Source organism: Podarcis erhardii, assembly GCF_964252035.2.
Source record: "Podarcis erhardii genome assembly, chromosome: 17".
Lineage (NCBI taxonomy): Eukaryota > Metazoa > Chordata > Lepidosauria > Squamata > Lacertidae > Podarcis > Podarcis erhardii.
Window position 1 is genome coordinate 16,210,976 of NC_138515.1, and position 24,013 is coordinate 16,234,988.

The following is a 24,013-nucleotide window of genomic DNA, read 5'->3' on the forward strand; positions in this document are numbered from 1 at the left end:
GCAGTGGAGAGGGGGCGGGGCGAGGCAGCGGCGCGGTGAGCTCATAAGCCAGCGACACGGCGTTGTTGCCGGAAGTGCCTCCCGCAGGAACTTCCGGCGGGACCTTGTAGTAGAAGCCGGAAGTCCAGGCTGAGACGGGGCAGGGATGGCTCTGTGGCTGCCGCGCTCCCGGGAGCTGCGCGCGGGGCAGCAGGAAGACCTCCTCCCCCGGCCAGGCGCTCAGGTACAGCCGCTCCTCAGGCAGAGACGCCGAGAGGCTCCTGGGAGGACTCGCTCCCCTTCTCCCAGAGGGGCGCTCGCAGGAACGGGGCAGCGGGGGGTCCGGTTCCGTCCCCTTCCTTGGTCGGTGGCGTCGCTCGAGGCGCCTTGGCGGGCTTGGCCTGGCTGCTGATCTCTCCTTATCCCCCCCCCCGACTTCGTCACTTTGGCCGTCTCCCTGCCCCCCCCCCGGAGACTGCGGGTTGCCCCCTGTCCTGGATAATACAGGATTCTTAGGAGCATGCTGTTGTTTAGTCGTTTACTTCCTGACCCCACGGACCAGAGCACTCCAGGCACTCCTGTCTTCCACTGCCTCCCGCAGTTTGGTCAAACTCATGCTAGTAGCTTTGAGAACACTGTCCAACCATCTCGCCCTCTGTCGTCCCCTTCTCCTTGTGCCCTCCATCTTTCCCAACATCAGGGTCTTTTCCAGGGAGTCTTCTCTTCTCATGAGGTGGCCAAAGTATTGGAGCCTCAGTTTCAGGATCTGTCCTTCCAGTGAGCACTCCGGGCTGATTTCCTTAAGAATGGATAGGTTTGATCTTCTTGCAGTCCATGGGACTCTCAAGAGTCTCCTCCAGCACCAGAATTCAAAAGCACCAATTCTTCGGCAATCAGCCTTCTTTATGGTCCAGCTCTCACTTCCATACATCACTACTGGGAAAACCATAGCTTTAACTATACGGACCTTTGTTGGCAAGGTGATGTCTCTGCTTTTTAATTAGAAGCATAGCTGTCAACTTTTCCCTTTTCTTGCGAGGAATACTATTTGGAATAAGGGAATTTCTCTTTAAAAAAGGGAAATGTTGACAGCTATGATTAGAAGCTCGGCTCTGCCCACGCCAGTCCTGGAAGGATCCTTTTAAAAATCCCATATGCTCAGAGACTTTGTTCCTGTTCATTGGGGATATAGGAAGCTCAGAGCACTTGTTCATTAGATGTCCCTTTTGTGAAGAGGCACGCTGTTAAGGCTCGCTGACCTCCCGGAAAAGCAATAATTTGACCTTTTCCTGTTAGGCAAAGATCATAAGATGACCCATTTGATCGCCAGATTCTGTGTACAGAACTGTAGGCGCAGACCATCCCCCAACCCAAACTAGTTCGTTAAGAAAATCCCCAAACTCAGTTCCATGGATGACTCTGGGTCATCTCTCTGTGGTAGCTTATCTTAAAGTTTTAAGTGTCTATGCGCTTATCACATTTATAAATTTTAAATTTATTGTTGTACATTGTTTTAAATGTTTGCTTTTCTTCTGGGATTGTACCCCTAAGTGTGTTTTATAAGCTGGTCTCCGACCATAATAAAAAAATTATCTACAAGATTATTATTATTATTATTATTATTATTATTATTGTCCCGCATTTCAATGTGAAAGTGCCACGTCCTGGAGAGTTTCGTCCTGTGTTTCAGGTCTCCTCTCTCTTTCCGTGCTAAGTTTGGGATCCTATCCCAATGCATGTGTGTGAAAGGTTGTGTATTTTAAGCTCTGGGCAGCCAAGCACAGGCAGAGTTACAAATCCATGGTTGCGTGTGTAAGAGAGAGGGAGAGAGAAATTGCATCCTGTTAGGCTGTAATAGATTGTAATGGGTTGCTTTGAAGTCGCTTCAGCGCCAGATGGGCGAAAAAATGCCCCCCTTTATTTTGCCAGAACAGAGGTGGCAAAATGGAATCTGGTTCAGTGAGGTTTGGTCCCAGGGAAGGCTCTGCCACTAGAGTTTACTGTTACTTCTTGGGTTGATGGGAGAATTTCTCCAGGTGACCGTTCATTTCATTCATTCATTTTGTGGGGCTGCCCTTTCATAGAAAGCTCTTACGTTTTATTTTATTTATACTGCTTCATGTGGGCGTGGAATAAAGTTTCTAATGTCAAATATCCAGTAAGACACACTCAGTCAGTGAGACTCTTCATCTCAGGGTCGCGTGTTTGAGCCCCACATTGAGCAAAAGATTCCTGCATTGCAGGGGGTTGGGCTACATGACTCTTGTGGTCCCGTACAATTCTATGATTTGTCATCTTTCTAGTCCATGTGCTGCCTTGGCTAAAATAGGGTGTTGCCATGAAAACTTATGCCATTAAACCAATTATATCTCAGATGTATTGCATCCACTGGACCACCTGCTGTATTTTTTATTGGGGGGTTTCAAATTAAAATTTTACAGTAATATATCAAACATAAATCATAAAAACAAGATTCCAAGGAATCTCCTGGACATCCATCCTTCCCTTTGTGGGTCCTGTTATTAATCATTTCCTCTTGCATCTTTTATGATGATCTAAATCTTTTAACATCTCCATTGTGTTCAGAATTTACCCTTAAACTACAAGTGATATTCCAATCCTACTAACGATTTTAACCATGAGTAGGCAAACTAAGGCCCGGGGGCTGGATCTGGCCCCATGGCCTTCTAAATCCAGCCCGCAGTCAGTCCGGGAATCAGCGTGTTTTTACATGAGTAGGATGTGTGCTTTTATTTAAAATGCATCTCTGGGTTATTTGTGGGGCCTGCCTGGTGTTTTTACATGAATAGAATGTGTGCTTTTATTTAAAATGCATCTCTGGGTTATTTGTGGGGCATAGGAAGTTCATTCCCCCCCCCCCAATGTAATCTGGCCCTCCACAAGGTCTGAGGGATTGTGTACCGGCCCCCTGCTGAAAAAGTTTGCCGACCCCTGATTTTAACTGTTTACAGTAGTCTTTAAGATAAGTTATAAATTTTCCCCATTCCTTATTAAAATTTCAGTCTTCCTGATTTCTGATTCTTCTGGTCATTTTAGCCATTTCAGCATAGTACATCAACTTCATCTGCCATTCTTCTCTGGTAGGAACTTTATCTTTTTTCCATTTCTGGGCCAATTGGCCCACCTGCTGTATTCACTGAGACCTACATCAAGTAACCACTAAGGGCTGAAGCCATGCAGCTGCTTCGTACACATGTTTGCTTAGAAATAAACCCCCGTGTGTTCTTTTGAATGCATTCCTAAGTAAGCATCCCTAGGATTTCACACTTACCTGGGAGGAACTCCATTGAACTCCGTGGACTCTGCTGGATGGTACGGTTTGTTTCATAGGGCAATTGGGAGTACTTAATATGGATTAGTTACTTTTTAGTATAGCCAGTTGTGAAGGATGAAACCTTCCTTTCTTCTGGCAGGGAAACCAAAAGAAACAGTAGGGTGGAATGACCTGTTACTCCTACACCACTTTATTCTCATCCTATTCCACTCACCTTTATGCAATCCCTTGTCTCCTAAGCCTGTCAGGGAACCTAGTACTGGCATGGAAATGCAACAAGTTGTCAGAGTGGAGAGATCGATCACTCCAAGCCTCTACCCACCTGTCTGCTTTGCAGAAAGCATTTGTTTACTAGTGTGTTAAGAGGTAGTAGTAGTAATAATAATTTATTATTTATACCCCGCCCATCTGGCTGGGTTTCCCCAGCCACTCTGGGCGGCTTCCAACAAAGACCAAAAATACACTAAAATGTCACACATTAAAAACTTCCCTGAACAGGGCTGCCTTCAGATGTCTTCTGAATGTCAGGTAGTTGTCTCTTTGGCATCTGATGGGAGGGTGTTCCACAGGGTGGGCGCCACTACCAAGAAAGCCCTCTGCCTGGTTCCCTGTAGCTTTGCTTCTCCGCAATGAGGGAACCGCCAGAAGGCCCTCAGAGCTGGACCTCAGCATCCGGGCAGAATGATGGGGGTGGAGATGCTCCTTCAGGTATACTGGGACGATGCCATTTAGGGCATTAAAGGTCAACACCAATACTTTGAATTGTGCTCAGAAACGTACTGGGAGCCAATGTAGGACTTTCAAGATCGGTGTTATGTGGTCTCAGCGGCCGCCCCCAGTCACCAGTCTAGCTGCCGCATTCTGGATTAGTTGTAGTTTCCGGTAGCCCCACGTAGAGCGCATTGCAGTAGTCCAAGTGGGAGATAACTAGAGCACGCACCACTCTGGCGAGACAGTCTGCGGGCATTTAGGGTCTCAGCCTGCATACCAGATGTAGGTAGTAGATAGCTGCCCAGGCTACAGAATTGACCTGCACCTCCATGGACAGCTGTGAGTCAAAAATGACTCCCAGGCTGCGCACCTGGTCCTGCAGGGGCACAGTTATCCCATTCAGGATCAGGGAGTCCTCCACATCAGCCCACCCCCCTGTCTCCCAAGAACAGTACTTCTGTCTTGTCAGGATTCAGCCTCAATCCATTAGCCACCATCCATCCTCCAACCGCCTCCAGACACTCACACAGGACCTTCACCGCCTTCACTAGTTCTGATTTGAAAGAGAGGTAGAGCTGGATATCATCTGCATCTGCTAGCTATGGAGGGGGTGGGTTTCTTCTTCTCTGTAGTCAGCAGAGAAGGATAGTCTTCTATCTTTTTAAAAGCTTAGTAACTTTTGAGGGTTTGTTCACAAAGTTGTTAATAGCATCCTTTAACTGCCTTCTTGCTATTGTTAGTGCATATTATGTTAAGATTTCAATGCTATTAATGATAGTGACCCCAGACCCAATGAGTGATATTTATTTTGGAATAATGTAAATGTCATCTCACCCCTGGAATGAGGATAGACCTGCGTTTGTGGAGCAGGTTAACCTGATCAGCTTTGATTTGCCAAAACTTTTAAATGGCTCAAAGCAAATACTGTGGTACCTCGGGTTAAGTACTTAATTCATTCCGGAGGTCCATTCTTAACCTGAAACTGTTCTTAACCTGAAGCACCACTTTAGCCAATGGGGCCTCCCGCTGCCACCGCAGCATGATTTCTGTTATCATCCTGAAGCAAAGTTCTTAACCCGAGGTACTATTTCTGGGTTAGCGGAGTCTGTAGCCTGAAGCGTCTGTAACCTGAAGCATCTGTACCCCGAGGTACCACTGTATCGGCCTCATGCTGCCTCTTATTTTTATTTCTGGCATATTTCCTGAACTGACCAGCTCTGAGGGCTCTTGGAGTGCCTCACAATTAAAGATAAACGTATCAAAATATAAAATCGTAGAGGCAAGAAAAGACAACATAAAGCCTTGTAATTAAATACATTTGTTGTAGCTTTAAGCCCCTGAGAAGCACAGTTGCAGTGGAGACTTGGTGTGAGTTGTGAGGGTTGTATCCAATGTTGTCCCTGTACAAGCAGAAAAGACTTTGGTGTGTTCAATATTATTATTATTTTCTCCTCCCCCCTGCAATCTTCTGCATGCCCTCACAATTTGTGTTGTTTGCTTCCCGCCCTATAGCTCTCCATAGCAGATTTTGAGGGTTGCGTCTGGGAGGAGAAATATCCTTGACTGAACAGAAGTCCACTTGCCCAGTGTTACTTTCCACGCTGTGTATTTATATGTGGGGAATGAGGGCACAAGGTTGCACATTTTGCTTAGATACAATGCACTCCTCTTATGTATCTGTTTTGTATACAGTCCCTTGGGCAAGCATGCATTTGAAAAATACTCTTCATTCATCTACACTCTACAGACTGTGTAAATTCTGTCTGTTTCGCTCCTGAATAATCAAAAGGTTTTTTTTCTTAACGCAGATTTATGACGGGATTGAATTGGCTTGTCAGCAGCAAAAGGAATTTGTAAAGAGTTCTGTGGAGTGCAAATGGAATTTAGCAGAAGCCCAGCAGAAACTTGGCAGTTTAGCGTTGCACAACTCTGAGTCCATGGACCAGGAAAATGCCAAAGCACAGACTGAAGCTGCAGAGTTGAAATGGAGGGAGGAAGAATGGCGGCGGAAGGAGGAGGTGTTAAGGCAAAAGGAAAGACAGGAGCTGTGGAATACAGATTTTGTTAGTAAAGAGGTATTTAATAAGGTATGGAACAATTCAGATTGCCTAAAACCAAGACACAGCCACAAAAGATGCATAGAAGCTGCAGAGCACTTTTAAAGCAGTTAGGTAACACATGTTACTACTGTACTGTATTTGAACGCTGTCCAACGCCCACAGTTCTGCCAGTGCAGTCATACATAGGTTGCGAACGTGATCCGTATGGGAGGCACGTTCACAACCAACAGCACCGCGTCTGCACCAGTGCGTGACGCGATTCTGCACATGCACGTGACGTCATTTTGTGTTTCTGCACATGTGCGAGTGCCAAAACCCAGAAGTAACCTGTTCCGGTACTTCCAGGTTTGGCGCGGTCCACAACCCGAAAACACACAACCTGCAGCATTCGTAACCTGAGGTATGACTGTATTAATTTCAGTTGGTTTATCCACATCTAACTCAGTATAGGAGTGAGCTGCTAAAAGTTCTTGTTCTGCTGCATCCCAGAAATCATCTCGAAGAGTGCTGCTGTGGGTATTCAGATTTCAAACAATGTATTTCGTATCAGAGAAGCGGGGTATGTTTCACAAGTCAACTAAGCTTAGACTGCTTTGAGTTAACTTGACTTGTTCCCATTGACTTTTCGTAGGTAGACACGACTTTTCGTAGGTAGACTACAGACTCTACCCACCTGAAAGTAAGCCCCATTGAATTCAATTGGACTCCTGAGCAGGCATAGTCTGTTTGCACGGTTGAACTGGTGGGGCGAATAAATGATTCAAATTCAGACTAAAGAATTAATGGGAAAGCCTCTCTGGAATTTTAAATAGCACATGTGCCAGGTCTTTAAAATTCAATCTCTTATGAAATAAAAGCTGTAAAGACATGCACAACCTGAACTAGGAGTAATTTGCAAAGGGTCTGATTTTTCTCATAACCTGCCCTCCAAAATAGTTTCTTCTTTGAACTGAGTTATTTGGGAAACTACTGATCAGCTGCTAAAGGCTGCATTCACACAACACGTAAATCCGTCTTCTTGCGGCTGAGCAAAGCTAAATGTGTTGTCTGAATCAGGAGCTGTAACCCAGATTTATTCTTGGCTATAGCTCATGGTTAGCGAGGAAAGCGCTTAACCACAAGTCCTTGTTCATATAACACGCTAAGCCAAATCTTGACTTAGCTTCATGTGGTGCAGCAGCAAGGAGGATTGTGGAGGAGCCGATGGTTGCCTTAACATGCCATGCAAACCATACCTGTTTGTGATCCGGAATGATCTGTCTTCTGCAACAGATACTCTTGACATCTTCCACTGATAAGTGACTCCTGAACAATAGCAGCTTTGTAATAATTTCTTGCTATGTATTATGATGGGGTAGATAATTAATCAACACTGAAATTCTGTTTGCCAGAGTTTCATTAATCAAATGCAAAGGAAAGAAACGGAAGATGACGCATCAAAATCATTCATGCAAAAACATGAGCAGAAGATTAGGCATTTTGGTAAGCTTATATTTGGTTATTTTTCTTAGCCTCTGTTTATCATGAGCTGTAACATCACACCAGCACTGTATATTCACATTTTAGAAAGTGAAGCAATTTGCTTTACGTCCTTAGGATTCTTGGACTTGCATTTTATATGGTAGTAGGGCCATCCTTAGGTGACTGAGCTGAACCCTATGAGAATCAGACCACTGTTAAATTCATAGTTGGGTTGCGGGGGGGCGGGGCGGGGGACCACAGCATGGCTAACTTTTATGGTGATTTTATAGACAACTTTGAACTCAAGTCGCGTAAGACCATTTTTTAATTTGAAAAAGAACTATTTTGGTTGCATCTCATTGTTTTTCCAGGCATGTTGAGCAGATGGCTTGACAGTCAGAGATTTCTCTCTGAGCACCCATACCTTGTCTGCGAAGAAACAGCTCAATATCTCCTTTTATGGTGCTTCCATCTAGAAGCTGAACAGGTATAATTTACATGCCATTCTACTTTGAAATGGAGAAAGGTGTACAAATAGATCGGTTTCCGGTTTTATCCTTCCATCTGGTTCTAGACATCAAGACTGTTCTGAAACCTAGAATGCTCTGGTGAGGACACGTAGCCTATCACTGCATGATAATGTCATCTTATCTGCTAGACTGAACCATCAAGAAATCAGCAGAGGGTAAAATGAAGGTGTAATATAACCTCGCTATCCCTGCACTAATAAACATATCTTCTCTTTCATTAATCTGTGGAGGGAAAGATATAGTCTCAAATAAACTACATGCTGAGATTTCACAAACAATAAGTACATTTTTTTAAGGGGGTCCTTTGCCCTGAACTCACAGCTAGGTTTATTATTGTCCTCCTGCAAGCTGTGAACTGGCTTTCTCAAGCAAGCATCTATCTGCCAAGGAAGTTTTTCATTTTGAAATTGCACCATGATAGCTGCAGCTCCTCACTGCATTGACCCACCTTTTGCTTTGCTGCTGCTCTTAAAAGGTGATGATTCACCTCCCATTCAGTTGTGTTAGATCGTACTTTTAAAATTAATGCCAGCCATGGGGGCACTGGGAGAGAAGAGTGCTTCTGGTGCTACAAAGCCCAAATAGGCAGCTGCTTGTTTATCTTTCTCACTCAGCTCAGTGCCATAGACACACCTTTATTTTAAAATGTCTTTGTTAACTTGCAGATTTGGTTCTTTTTGTCTCATTTGCTTTGTTTGTCACACCCTGAGCTCTTTGGAAGAGTGTGATTTGAATGGCTTCCATATGGTTCTTCAGTAATCTACTCCAGCAGTTTAAGATGCCAAACTTGCTTGGCTTCAGACAATACCAATCAAACTATTATGGGACAGCAAATCATTTCTGTCTAGAAACCTAAGACTTTGCAACTTGATAAGAGTTTGATCTACCAATGGGCCTATTAAGTTTTTGCTTTACACCACGTCAAGGGTGGGGAAACCAGCTTTCTAGAAGTTCATGGCCATCTCTTATCATTGGCCATGCTGGCCTGGGGCTAATGGAAATTAGACTGAAGAGCTACAAGTTCCCCATCCCTGCCTTGTGTTTTTCTAATAGCAGATCGTCCTGTACCCCTGCTATGAGCCAATGGCTTCAGATACGGTTTATTTTTATCTATATGTAAAAGTAGGAATTGCAAAGAGATTAAAATGTGTAGGTACATTGCATTCCTCCCCACGAACCCTTGGAAATCTCCCTATCTCTGAGAACTGACTCTCAAAAGGCTTGTTGTGCCATGCGTGAGACTCAGCTTTGCAACAATAAGCCATAACTAGGGCTGGGAGATATAGCTATATATTGTCCCAAACTGGTTTGATGTCCATATCATGATTTGGTTTCATAATTTTTGACCTGGGAATATATTGCAAATCATGATGCATGTGTGTGTGTGTGTGTGTGTGTGTGCGCGCGCGCTTTGCAAAAATCACAATGTGGGGGAAATTGCAAAGCCAGCCACGGCTTCTCTCAATTCCTGCAGCCCCTGTTGATTTTGCCGGCTCAGTTCTTCCCTGCCTCCGACAAGAGGCAGCAAATCACAAGAGCAGGCGCTGACAAAAATCACGATGCAGAAAAACCCGTGAAGCCAGCCAATGCCTTTACATGGCTCCAACCTTATTTCAGACAACGTACTGTATCGGTATATTGCGATGTTCAGCTGGTGATATATTAACGCTGTTGAAAACCAGATCTCGCCCAGCCCTAGCTATAACATAAGCTTAATTACAGCTAGCCATGAAAGGGATATGTTGTTGGTCCCTTACGTATTAATTTCACCTTATTTTCAGAAAGGGGCTCTGATGGAACAAGTAGCTCACCAAGCAGTGGTAATGCAGTTTATTATAGAAATGGCCAAAAGCTGTAACGTGGATCCACGAGGATGTTTTCGTCTATTTTTCCAAAGAGCTAAAGTAAGTTGGGCTTTCTTTGTGTGTGTGTGTTTTTTTAATTGTGTTTTATAAACTAGAATAATGTCATACAAATAAATATATCAAGTTTTCTCATGTCATACGTATATCACAAAAATAGCATAATAAATGTGGGAAAATATCTGCAAAATATTAGTGGTCAATGTCTGAGTTCTTGGTTTATGAATTGGTTTAAACAATTAGGAAGAAGAAGAAGGGGGGAGAGGAGAGTGGCAGGTGGGGTGGGGTCAAGTGGTTATACTTCTATTATTCTACTTAGGGGGGTTGTATGGGTTCTCTTACTATTCACTTCTTGTATTTCCTTGGTGGTAAGAGAGGTTGGGTGTGGTTGGTTGTCTTTGGGTAAGTTGGGCTTCCTATTTAGGGTGGAGCATGCTGAATAGTTTTGAGGAATCCATTCAATCCCTAGCGGAAGGTTCGTTTTAGATGCTCAAATGCCTTGCCAAAGGGATGACTCCATGCTGTGGTGGAAAGTGGACTTTGTTGTCCTTTTTCTTCCAGCACCTCATGAGCTTTGTAACCAAAGCCAATGGATACTGTCGCCCGTGGATTTTTGCTTCACTCCCCAGCCATGCTTTAAAGTGGTAGAAATCTTAAGACAGCTGCCTGGTTCTTACTTTTAAAGAGTGTTTGTATACAAATAAGAACCCTGATATTTTTTATTATTATTGATGATGATGATGATGTCTATACTCCTTCCATCTGGCTGGGTTGTCAACATCTGGTATCTCACATCTGATTATCACAACATAGAGGACAGAGAATGTGATTCTGTGCTAAAATCCCTAATTCCGTAATAATGCCCAAGTGCTAAAAAACAAGGGAAAGAAAGTTTGGAAACTGGTTAGAAATAGAAGTACAAGGCGAACAGGTGGGAAGCTGCTGAAAACTGCAAAGAGGCAGCATTTATCACAATGGACCATTGCTATGTCTGTTGTTATTTTATTGATTGATTGATTTATTTATTCATTCATTCAGTATGCTAAAGAAATTTACCGTATTTCATCTTTAAAGGGGGTGGGGAAGGGATGTATGTAGGAAGATATTCTCGGGAGATTTATGCCTTTACAAAATGAAAAGCGTACATTTGTGGGGGTATTTTACAAACCAATTCAACATATTCCACTGGTGAGAGAAGTGCAGCAGCGCCAACTTGGCAGGAGTGTCTAGCTCTTCTGCCCCGCATGCCACTGGCACCCAAAGATCATCACGTGTCCATCTCCTCGTCCCACTTGGCGGCGTCAGGCAGGTTCATGTTTTGCCACATGAAATCGAGGAACATGGAGGCTGCAGTAACCGGCCCAGGCTCTGGAAGATGGGTATGGTAGGAGAGACTCCACAGCTGCTTTGATCCCTTCGTATTGCAAGAGGCTCTCTAGCGTCTCATGCTTGAGGAGGGTTTCCACCACTGCCTGAGCCTCGAGGTAGTTCCGCGAGTTTGTGTTCCACGTGATGGAAAACTTCAGCACAGCCTCCCTTTTCCTGTTTCCACTGGAGTCTTCTTTTGCTTGCCACGCCTGCGGGCTCTCTTCCGGCCAACGCTGCCAATGACAGATCTTAAAAACATGGGGTCGGTGAGATTTGGCAATCGCAGCACCTTGCGCCTGCTGGACCTGAGCGGAGCGGGTTGTGTCTTGCTCCTCGTGAAGTAGGGTGAAATGTGAGGAGTGTTGCAAGCCGGTGCAGAGGCAGAAGGTTTGGCTGAGATGGTAGAGCACGGCTTCTCTGTCAGGGGCTTCTTCCTAACCCAGTAGAACACCAGTATCATATGCCTCTTAGATGGGTTGGACATGCTGAAGAAGGTGCTGGAGGCCCAAAGACCAGGGTGACTTCAAAGCGCAGGACACAGCAGGCAGTTCCCTATCAATGGTGCCAAATCCAAGCAAATGTTAGCTCCAGTCCTGTTAAATCGATCCAGCAATTATGAACGTTAAATAAGGGATTAATTCCTCAGGCAGTATGAAAAGACTCTATGTGGCTTTTTAATACCTGGGAGCTCCCAACTACTGCCACTGTTGACAGCCTGTTGCCCCTTCACTCTGCTTGAATGGGTTATGTCACAATGGTTCCTTAAGCCTTCATCAGGAGTTTGTGAGCATGAAAATGCTGTTGGGAGTTTCAGCAATAAAGGCTCAGGCATAACATACTGTTTGAAAGTCTGAACATTTCCTCTCTTTTTTATTTAACAAAATTTATATACCACTTTTATAATTTATATACACATTATTAGGAGAGTAAGTTAAAAATATACTGTAGTTTATTCACTTATAGGCTAGTTTAGATACTTTATTCCTTCTTATACTTCTTTTTATTATTATTAAAGATTTTCTTGTTTTACAGAAGTTTGTGTACTGTCTCTCGTATTTTTTTCTGTGTAACATTTTTACAAATCAGTTTCATTTGTTGAGACATTGGGGGGGTGGAGGGGGGAAGATGGGGGGTCGGGTGGCGATGTTTCTATTTTGCTTAATGTATGTAGGGTTTGGTGTCAGCTCATTCAGGTTCTCTGCTGTTCATTTGTGTTTCTTTAGTGGTGTGAGAGGTTGGGGTTGGCCTAGGGTATGGTTGTTTGTTTGTGATTGGCTGTGGTGATCTTTGTTTTCGTGTGTGAGTGGGGTTGGTGGGTGTTTTGGATCAGGTTAGCCATATTGATTTGTATGCTGTTGGTGGATTATTGTCTTGTTGGGCTGTGTATGTGATAAAGGGGAGCCATACAGGGGTAAAGGCGTCTTCTTCTGTTTGTCCCTGTGTCAGTTTCAGTTTATTGGTTAATTTTTCTAGTAGAGCTGTTTCCCATACTATTTGGTACCATTGGTCCATGCTTACTCCTGACAGATCTCTCCAGTGTCTGGTTATGGTGTTTCTGGCTACTGAAAGTAGGTGGGTTATGAGTGCTTTGTGGTGTAAATGGGCATTGTTGTCTTGGAAGGTGTTTAGTAGGGCCAATTCTGAGGTGATGTCTAATACTTAGTTATTTTACATATTTCTCGTATGGCTGTTGTCCAGAATAGTTGGATTTTGGTGCACTCCCACCACATGTGGAGGTATGTGCCTGTGGAAGTGCACCCTGTCCAGCATTTTGGTGAGGTTCCTGGGCGTATTAGCACTAGTTTTCTTGGTGTTAGGTACCACCTGTAGGTGAGTTTCAGAGTGAGCTCTGCTCTTTTCTTTGATATGGATTAAAGGGGGGTTTAGACCACATTCTGATCCATTGAGTGGGGTTAATCTCATAGCCTATGTCATTCTCCCATTGTTTTTTGATTGCGTCTAGGGGGTTTGTGGGATTTTGGAGTAGTATTTTGTATATTGCGGATACCATCCCTTTACCATTTCCCTTTTTTGTTAGGAGGTTTTCGAAGGTTGTTAGGGGCCAAGTTGCTGCTGATTTTACTGTTGGGTTGTTTAAGAAGGCATGTAGTTGGTGCTGTGTTAACCAGGGCATTTGGGTGTCTTCTAGTTTGTTTTGTATTTCTTGTGTTGACAAAGAGTTGTTATTTTTATAAAAGTCTATTAGGCAATATAAGCCTTTGGTTTGCCAGGGTTTTATCTGGAGGTATTGTGCTGCATGGTGGAATAATGGGTGGTACGCCAGGGCGATTAGTGGGGATGGGGTTGGGGATAGTTTGCCTATTTCTGTTTTCCATGCTTTGAGCATGGTCTGTGTGTACCTGTTAAGTGTTGTGGGAATTTTCTTTAGTTTGTTTGTGAGGAGTGGGTATGTTGTGGTGCAGGTATTTTCAATTGTTTCCCTCTCTAGGTGCACCCATTGTTTTGTCTCTTCTAGTATAAATGGGATTATATGACTTATTTGGTTGGCAATGTAATAAGCTTCTATGTTGGGGATTCCCCATCCTCCTTCTGAGGTGGGGATGTGCAGGTATTTGGGGCTTATTCTTGGTTTTTTATGTGAGAAGATAAAAGAGTGTAGTTTTCTCTGCCAACTGCGGAGTTAGGTTGGGGGGATCCAGACTGGGAGGGTTTGGAATAGGTAGGTTCGTTTTGGGAGGGTGATCATTTTGATCATGGCTATTTTGTCTGAGAGAGTGAAATTCATGTTGTTCCATCTTTTTAGGTCACAACTACAAGCCCCTGTGGCGACAAATTAACAAAGACCTAAAAAGACCTCCAGATGTTTTGGGACTACAATTCCCATCATCCCTGACCACTGGTCCAAAACATCTGGAGGGCCGAGTTTGCTTATGCCTGAGTTAGATGTTTAACAGATTTGGAATGGGGCTGTAGACATGTACTACTTTTTTTTAAGTGCTCTTCGTTGCACTGCTCTAAATATACTTCTGCCTTTTGGACTGCTTTTAGACTGAGTGCAGTGAAGGAAACCGACGTCTAAATATATTCACCTGTTGCTGGCCCCATGGAGTGTTGTGAAATCATCTGATTTGCTTTAAGTAGTGGGTCTCTGCTGTCAAATGAGCTTGTAGAAATTTTCCAGGCTTTAAAGTGAGAATCTGCAGATATCCATGCAGTGTATGGGGACATCAATTCTTCTTTCAGTGCACAAATGATAAATTAATGACAAAGGCTAAAATCCCAATTGGGGGCCCTTGTATGATTTTTCCAAATCTTAAGGAGTTGTCCTACAAGTCAATGCTATGTTTGTTTTTTCCGCTGCAGGCTCTATCTTAACAACAACTATTTACTTTTGGTTTTAGGTTAGTTATATACCACTTTTCTGCAGTTAGCTGTGCCTAAAGCGGCTTACAACTCTTTTACAAAAATATATAATAGGATGAAACAAACAATTCAACAAAAAGAATGAATTCAACATTACAAAGAAAACAAAAATGGGCTTCTCATTTTGCCCTGTACTCATGTAAATAGACCGTACATAAATCAAGGATGTTGTGGGTTTGCAGACATTCTTTGGGGGGGATGCAGAATTCAGTTTCCTGGCAGTCTCAAGGTTCATGTTTCGGACTTTAATTTTTGAAAGCTGTTTTATCGGGAGATTGGCAACAGCTGTGCAAATCACGAAAGCCCCTGGGGAGCTGAGTAAGATTTGGGCTGGGGCTTCACTGGCATGCATAGCCACTTGCTCCCCACTGTGACAAGCAAAAGTAGGGAGGGAAATATGAAAAATGGTAACAGAAAAAATGGAGAACAAAGCATGCACATTGTGAGAAATTGTGTGTTGTTTGCACATCTATTCCGGTCTGATAATTAAGCTTTATTTATAACTTTCCTGGCCACAGAAACTTTGGATGAGATCCAGCCTAGGGGATAAGCAAGCACCTGCTCCTACAAAGGGATTTCCCCTTCCTCTCCTCTTCTATGCATTCTCCCACACCCTCAAAATCTGCTTTTAAGGGTTGGGGGCAGATTTGGGAAGCATGCAGGGGGCTGTGGGGGAGAAGAACAAACTGGAAGTCCCTTTGAGCAAGCAGGCAGATGTCACTGTAGGTTGCATTTTTTTCCAGCACAGGGTGAAAAAAAATCTATTTAATTACTTGTTGGTTTGTTTGACAGACGGGAGAAGAAGGCTATTTGGAGGCTTTTAAAAATGAACTTGAAGCATTCAAATCAAGAGTGAGGTTTTGTTCACAGTCTCAGAACTTTCAAGCTAATCCTGCTCAGAATCCTTCATTTTATCCTGATGTCAATTGTATAGGAGGGCTTTCATCCTTTCCACAGGTAAGTCTTAACTTTTTTATAGTGAATGGATAGTTGGCTTAAGGTATTTATGTCATCCTTTCCTTTGAGCGCCTTGCTAGAAAAATGTTCGTTTCCTCTTCCTACCTTAAAATGGTTTGGGGGAGAGAAGAGGGGGTAATGTAGCTAAAATATTAGAATTTCTGTGGGCTGAAAATGGCAAAACTAGCACTTATTCAAGTGAAGAGACTTTTGTATCCAGTGTGTATAACTGGACTATACAGTACTGCTTCCAGCCATCCGCACTCAAATAACACCATCCCAGAGGTGTACTGAATTAAGTTTAGTCCCCAAATCACAGGTGAGCAGTGTTGCACATTCATTGCATGGGAATGTAGAATAAGGTTCGTTTTCCACCTGTCTGTTCTGGGAATTGTGAGCGTAGGATGAGCCACGTGAAACCAGACCCGTCAATCCCCGTGCAGCTGTTTCAAACCCGTCTACTCAGTTTTCCTGCTTTGGTCTGTGGTTAATACGGGCACGGGTGGTGCTGTGGTCTAAACCACTAAGCCTCTTGGGCTTGCCAATCAGAAGGTCGGCGGTTCAAATCCCTGCGATGGAGTGAGCTCCTGCTGCTCTGTCCCAGCTCCTGCCAACCTGGCAATTCAAAAGCACACCAGTGCAAGTAGATAAATGGGTACTGCTGCGGCGGGAAGGTAAACAGCATTTCTGTGCACTCTGCTTTCCTTCACAGTGTCCCATTGTGCCAGAAGTGGTTAGGTCCTGCTGGCCACATGACACAGAAAGCTGTCTGTGGACAAATGCCAGCTCCCTCGGCCTGAAAGCGAGATGAGCGCCGCAACTCCATAGTCACCTATGACTGGACTTAACTATCCAGGGGTCCTTTACCATAATACAGATGCTTTGGAATCAAGTTGGGGGCGGTGTTTTTCCTGGCTTCAGCAGACTGACATTTCTAGGTTATGAATCCTTACTACATAGCTTACTGGTTCATTATATGTATGCACTTTCTGCACTCAGAATGGTACATAAGGTCATCCCGTCCCCCGTTTATTCTCATAACTTCCCCATCAGGTAAGTTTAGCTGAGAGATAGTTACTCATCCGGTGAACTTTGTGTCTGAACAGAGATTTGAACTTGGGTCATCCTGATCTAAGACCTATAGCACATATGCCCCTGTTTCTATTTTTTCCAGTCCATGGAGTGATTCAGTTCAGTTTTAACTTTCCAGCCACCATCTGTCTCTCCCCACTCAGCCCCCGGTTCATGTTAGCCATCGCCCCACGCATGAACTTTCCGGTAGCCAATATGAAATTATTGGATGAAGTGGCTCTCATCAGATTCTTGAGGAGTTCCTCAGATTACTTGCCTTGAAGATGTATGCAGTAAGTCTCAGCCTTCCCTGGACATTGCTGTTGCTTCTTACCCTGTCCGTGTTTCTGAATCTGTGCAAGGCCAGCTCTGATTTCTGCATCAAAAGAACTGGTTTGTAGCCTTGCACAAAGCTCCTGGCTTAGCTCTGGGCAGTGGCTAGTAATTGCTCAGAAGATGAAAACAGGGAGACTGCTAGTATACTATGAGAATGGATGGCGACTATACTAGGAGTGAATGTTGCAAAACAAACTGTTCACAACCCTACAGGTGATTAGGAGGCAGGAAGTTTTCTGTGACTCAAACCGGAGTTTTGTGTCTAGTTCCTGTCTTCAAGTGACTTGTTTCTTGTTCTCTTCTTCGTTACAGAATGCAGATTCACTTCAGGGCTGCAGTTTGAACTCAGTGGTACACAGAGACGAAGAAGAACCTAAAATGATGGATACAGTATAGTATTCCTAAGACTGAGTCCAAGTTCTCTTATTAACAAAAAGAAGAATGTGGCAAATTTCCTAGACTTATTTTTATGGGTACTGCACTTTATTTTGAGTGTTTGTTTTTGGGAGAGAGGGTATTCCAGAAACACACTTGTCTTTTTGTTGGAAAATGTGCTGCTATGTTTTGGGGGGTTTTTTAGGAGAGGGGGATTATTGTGTGTTACTGAATGTGAAACTGGATGTTTTTCTGCTACTACTAAACCTTGCCTTTTTAATTTTAGGAACCCAAGTTTGAAAAAGAATCTGCACAGTTGCAATGTTTACAATTGATTGATTCTAGAAGGAATCTGCTTTAATCTTATTAGAAATACCCTTGTCTCCCTTGGGATACTAAAAATCACTGTAAAGCATTCTGTTGCTTGCATGGTTGATGCTCAGATCTGATTTTATCATGAATAGCAATATATCAGTGGTTGCTATCAACTTTGCAGATCTGGATGGCTCAGATAAAAGCACTGGCCTTTTAACTCTGTTACAGGGATTGTTTTTGGAAAAAAATACCTTTTAATATTTTGTTTTGCCACTTTTATGTCTTGATGTGTAAGTGGCCACAATTTCTTATAATGAAATTATAAAACAGTATTTTCTAGAGACACACTCATGAAAAAAAACTTCTTTCCTTGACAGAACTGGCTAAAACTATCAGCCATTAGTGAGAGAGGAGAAGACAAATCAATACTAATTGGCTACCTTTGTACCTAAAAAAAAAGTATATTATTCTGTGATAATGTCTTTAAAATGAGCATTTAAGGGCATTCAGGTGCCAAACTGATTTGACCTTGTTTTCAGTTAAGTGTTGTGAGTGTGACACTTAAAATCTATTTTGGAAGGGTAGCTGTGCGTTGGGACATGTCGTCAGTTGGCAGTTTTAAAACCAAAACATCTCCAATGATGTTGTCAGTGTAGGCTGAGCTCTGTTTTCTTTCCCCTGTGTTTTGTTTATGTGATACCCAAAGTATATAAGACCACTAGAGGTGGGCGATATTTCAGTTAAGCATCTGAAACCAGTATGAAGTTCAGGTTGCGATACTGGTTCTGGACTTTCAGAGCTGGCAAGACATCGCTCCCATCTGCCTGCACTGTGTTGGTTGTGGCCGGGGAGCCATGATGTATTGCCAGCTCAAATTGCGTGCTCGCCCGCCTGCGCATTTGCCCTCGCCCAAGCAAGCGGGGCAGGCTGCGTCTTTCCTCCTGGATAGTCGCTCCTCCTGCGACAATCTGGGAGGAAAGAGGCACCTGCCCCACTTGCTCGGGCAAAGGCAAAACGCGCAGGCAAGCAGAGCACCTTCTTGGCTCCCTGTCCTGAGGCCGGGGCTGGGCTGTAGAGGGAGGGAGGGAGTGGGCAGGAGTCCCTTTGCCCGAGCAAGTGGGCAGCCTCCTTCCATTCCTCCTGGTCGCTCCTCCATCCCTTCACAGCCCAGCTGCTTTTTCAGCCTTCTTCAGTGTTATTTCAGACATTGTGATCTATCAGGACATTGGGGTATATCACGACATCGGAGTATATCACGATGTTGAATACCAGGTATCGCCCAACCCTAAAAACCACCATTTCTCATCCAGTTATCACGCACTGCTTCCACTTAGCCAAACCAGGGATGTAGGTCTGTGTGTTGAAAACATGAACGTGCTGCTAGCTTTTTCTACCAGTGCACAGCCATGTTTACTAAGTGTGTCTTAATCAGCGAAGCACCTCGGGTTACGTCAGCCCCAGAATCAGGAAGGTACTGTAGAATCTGATACGATAAGTTCTTTCGTTTGACTCTGCTCCCTTGCTCTGCCCAATAAGTAGAGGAAAAGCATACAAGGCTATAGCTAAGTTCCTAAGAAACGAGATACATGCAGGGGGCAGCCTTCCATGTGCACAATGGGGATTGTGTCTGTCGTCTGTCCACTGTCAGGGGGACAAACTGCTTTTTCCGCAAAACAGCGGTTCTCCTGGCATTCCCGTAATTTATTTGGATATTGGCCTACATGTGGAACATAATTCCCTCCTCTAACATTTCCTGCTTAAATATAAATCACTCCCTTCCACTGCGGCTGGACTTTGTAGTTAAAAGGAAACGAAGGTCGCTTGTTTCCTTGGACATAATTATTGTCAAGCCCAATATACAACTGGAGAAGTCTGAGAGGCTAATTGAGATTGTGAGATGTGATGAGAGAGAATCATGAATACAGCTATTTTACTTTTGGTGTGGGTGGGTGCAAACAATGTTAGACTCCTGGATGCCTCGAACAAAAGGGATGGTGGTCAAGAATACATGAGTTTCTAGGGACTGCATAGTAAAACTCAGTGCTTGCATGTAAAAGCTTCTTCCATGTAAAAGATGGTGTTTTGAATAGTAATTCCCTTGAATAATCTTCTTGTATATATGAAATAAAAAATTATTCAATTGTATATTGGAAAAATTATGAATCCCAGAGACCAGGGAATATTTTGGGCAGAAGCAGAAAACTTTCAGCAAGGGATCAAAGATGCTAGAATTTATTATTCTGCTGCCTGTGGAACCAGTGTAAAAGACAAAAGCAGATGGGCCTTGGTAATATTAGGTTCTACGCTACGCAGTGTTAACCGCCTGCTTGAGCAGTAGAAATCCACTTGTGAAACTAGACTTCTGATTTCTCTCCTCCCTCCTATTTGCCTCCCAATCTGCTCTGGAGAGTTCCCAAACTATTGTGATGGGGAGAATATTTGGCATTGGGTATAAAAGCTAAAGGGACAGACATTAACTGTGATGTAAAGTTATGTAATTTTACCTTCGAATCATAGAATTGTTGAGTTGGAAGGGTCCCCGAGGGTCATCTAGTCCAACCCCATGTGATGCAGGAATCTCAGTTAAATCATACATGACAGATGGCCATGCAACCTCCAAGGAAGGAGAGTCCGTCACCTCTTGTGGGAGTCTGTTCCACTGTCAAACAACTCTGACTGTCAGAAAGCTCTTCCTGATGTTTAGTCGGAATCTCCTTTTTTGTAGCTTGAATCCATTGGTTCAGGTCCTTGCTTCCAGGGCAGGAGAAAACAAGCTCGCTCTATCTTCCATGTGGCAGCCCTTATGAGAGCCATCTTCAAATATCTTATCTCCTCTCAGTCTCTTCATTTCCAGGCTAAACATACTCTCCCAACCGTTCCTCATAAGGCTCAGTTTCCAGACCCTTGATCATCTTGGTTGCCCTCCTCGGCACACCTTCCAGCTTGTCAACATCCTTCTTAAATTGTGTTGCCCAGAACTAGATGCAGTATTCCAGGTGTGGTTTGACCAAGGCAGAATAGAATGGTACTGTTACTTCCCTTGATCTGGACATTCAACTTCTGTTGATGCAGCCTGGAATAGCCTTAGCTTTTTTGCTGCTGCTGCTTCATACGGTTGGCTCAGATTAAGCCTGTGGTCCACCAAAACCCCTAGATCAGCAGTTCTCAACCTGTGGGTCCCCAGATGTTGTTGGACTACAACTCCCATCATCCCTGAGCTCTGGCCTTGCTAGCTAGGGGTGATGGGAGTTGTAGTTCAACAACATCTGGAGACTCACAGGTTGAGAAGGGCTGCCCTAGATCCTTTTCGCATGTACTATTGGCAAACCAGCTGTTCCTTAACTGATATGTGTGCAGCTGTTTTTTTCCTGCCTAAGTATAGAACTTTATCGTGAGCCAAGCACATCTGCTTTGCAATCTTTGCTCACTTTCAGGGGGTTGGGGTTGCATTTCTCCTTTGGAAGCTTCATGGGTGCCATTTTTCTCAGCATTACAGTACTTTTAATCCTAGGTGCAGTGCATTCTGGAATCAAGTCCTGATGAAGACTGCTACCAACTGCACAAGGACAAGTCTGGCTTTATGTTAGCTTCCGAAATGAAATTGCATAGAAGATAAACAAACAAACAAAATACATAAGATTACAAACGAGGTGGAAATAATATGTGACCAAATGCAAGACGTCTGTAGAATTCTTGATGAAACTGAGATTTGTTCAGAAATGAAGAACAATGTGGATTTTGCAAAACTCACTTGTTTAGTAAAAGGCACAGGGGGGAATAACAGATCCCTGTGGAATCTTTCTTAAGTTGTCTTTAGCTAAGCAGGGATTAGAGCGATCCATTACTAGTGCATAATTTTTAATGTTCCCATGGCACAAATATGTTGAGTTCTTGGACAGGATACTGATTATACTGCTAGCATGATCACTGCGGCTTTCTGTGCTCTGCCTTGGTCTCTCGGTGAATTCATTGAACAATAATTGTCACACAGTCTTTTCAACAAAGAATACCCAGCAGAAGTGAGAGAATCTGCATTCCGTACAGAGTCTGGGTAGCATGAAACTCGCCACCCCATGTCTCTTCCTTTACTCTTCCGGTACGAATTTTTCTGTAAATTGCGCTTGACTTGAAAACGATCAGAAGTTTACCAGTGTTTCAAGGCTTTCACATTTCACTTTCCTGGGATTTCTAGTGGTATTGTAGTTCCAAGTGTCAAATGGGGTGGGAAATATGGGAGAAATACGTTCGTTTGTATTAACATCGCCAATTCAAAACTTAGGTGTTCATTGAAACCAAGGCAGCTTCCACAGAAGCATGCTTAGCATTCCTGTCTTAGGGCTGTTTCACACACAAGCCAACTTGGATTTGTCGTTGAACGCACTCAAAAAGCTCCAGATATCATTACTTCTTGACAAATGTTGGGGCACGGTATATGGGCAGGCTAATGCGTTTCTGTTGCAATCGGCTGAAAACAGGACCATAGCTTCAAACACAATGTGTGAAACAGCCCTCAAGCAACAGTATTCTGGCCTTCTCTCAACATTCAGGAATCAGTAGAAAAGATTGGGCCAAGTTAAAAGAAACAGGGCAGCAAAAATAGGTGGTGGTCTTTGATCTGACCCCGCCACCACTATTCTATGTAAGCGGGATTCAAATGCGTATTTGGCCACATTTCTAGTTTTCTCACAATACTGTTGAGACAAGGGTTGTAAATACTTTGATGCTAGAAGGGCAAAAGCATCACAAGGGCGAAACCAGACATATTTTACCCAGCCTTCTTCATTTGAAAAACAGAAATAAGACACTCGTTGTTAAAGTAAGCTGCAGTTCTGCTTTCATTCATCCAAAGCAAGTTTTATTAAGTGGTACAGCAAAACCTCTTGAACATTTTTCCAGTGGTCTGTGGAAGTTTGACGAGCCCTTCTCTAGGCAATACAGTTTGGCTTTGTAACGTCTTTAAAGAAGCAGCTAACTCGAAAGCCTTAATAGGAGAATAATGCAACAAAATATTGCTTCACAGTAAGACTGTCTTGTCCGAGTTTTGAAAATAAAATACAACTTGCTGTTAATAAAGTGTACTTTTGTTGTGATGCATGTTTCATTTGATAGCAAACTTTTAAGCTCTATCTTTTTTTTTTAATTAATTTTTATTCAAATTTCCAATAACCAATCCATTTATAATTTAGCATCCAATTTAACTTATACATTCTTTTTGACTTCCATCAGCCTATCTGACAATTTTCATATTTCTCACAACTTCTCACATTTCATACATTTATGTTGCACTTTAACATTCCCTATTTTATCTTCTCTTTCAAGCGACATTCCAATTTATTTTTTCACAAAGCTTCTTGAAATCCTACAAGCGTTATTTCCTGATCACACACAGTTTTCATATACTCTGTAAATTTGTTCCAGTCCTCGGTGAATCTCTGATCGCATTGGTTTCGAATTTCCCCAGTTAATTTGTCCATTTCTGCGTACTCCATCAATTTCATTCTCCATTCTTCCCTCGTTGGCATTTCTTCCTGTCTCCACCTTTGGGCCAACAAAATTCTGGCTGCTGTTACTGCATATCTAAATAACTTCACATCTTTCTTTCCAACATCATTCCCTACCATACCAAGTAAAAATGCTTCTGGTTTCTTTACAAAAGTGTATCTCAACATTTTTTTCATCTCATTATAAATCATTTCCAAATTTATAACTTTTAAGTCAAAACAAAACAAATTCCTTCCAGTAGCACCTTAAAGACCAACTAAGTCAGTTCTTGGTATGAGCTTTCGTGTGCATGCACACGAAAGCTCATACCAAGAACTGACTTAGTTGGTCTTTAAGGTGCTACTGGAAGGAATTTGTTTTGTTTTGACTATGGCAGACCAACACGGCTACCTATCTGTAACTATAACTTTTAAGCTCTATCAAGTTCTGTGTGCCTGTGATGGATGGGGCAAAGGAAGGTGGAACGATGCATGTAACTTCCCTTTGTGCAGTGCATGGGCTGCATCCCCCCCCCAATAAACCAGTACAATCCTCTATCCAGGCAAATGAGAACATAGTTCAAGGATGCAGTCAAGCCAGGCAAAAGAGGGTGTGGAGCCAGCCAAGGAGGAGTTGAGAGCTCTGGAGGGAAAGGGCATAGCATGGGGGGACGAGGGGAGCTGTGGCCCCAGGTGCACAATTTTGAGGGGGGCGTGAACCGGGTGCACCCACGCAGATATCCTCATATCCCCCTGCCCCGCCTTCTGCCGGTGGTCTCGAAGCCCTGGTTCCCAGCCTTGCCTCACCGCCGTGTCCCTGGCTCCCTCG

At 43.5% G+C, this 24,013-nt stretch overlaps 1 protein-coding gene across 1 annotated transcript; it reads left to right on the top strand.

The window, feature by feature from the left end:
* Positions 1-50: 50 nt before the first annotated feature.
* Positions 51-22,782, top strand: CDC37L1 (cell division cycle 37 like 1, HSP90 cochaperone). The gene is made up of 7 exons (XM_081845529.1): positions 51-223; positions 5,794-6,072; positions 7,437-7,527; positions 7,878-7,993; positions 9,818-9,940; positions 15,443-15,607; positions 17,327-22,782. The coding sequence occupies exons 1-7, from the start codon at positions 146-148 to the stop codon at positions 17,408-17,410; spliced, it is 936 nt and encodes a 311-aa protein (XP_081701655.1). The 5' UTR covers positions 51-145; the 3' UTR covers positions 17,411-22,782.
* Positions 22,783-24,013: the final 1,231 nt, after the last annotated feature.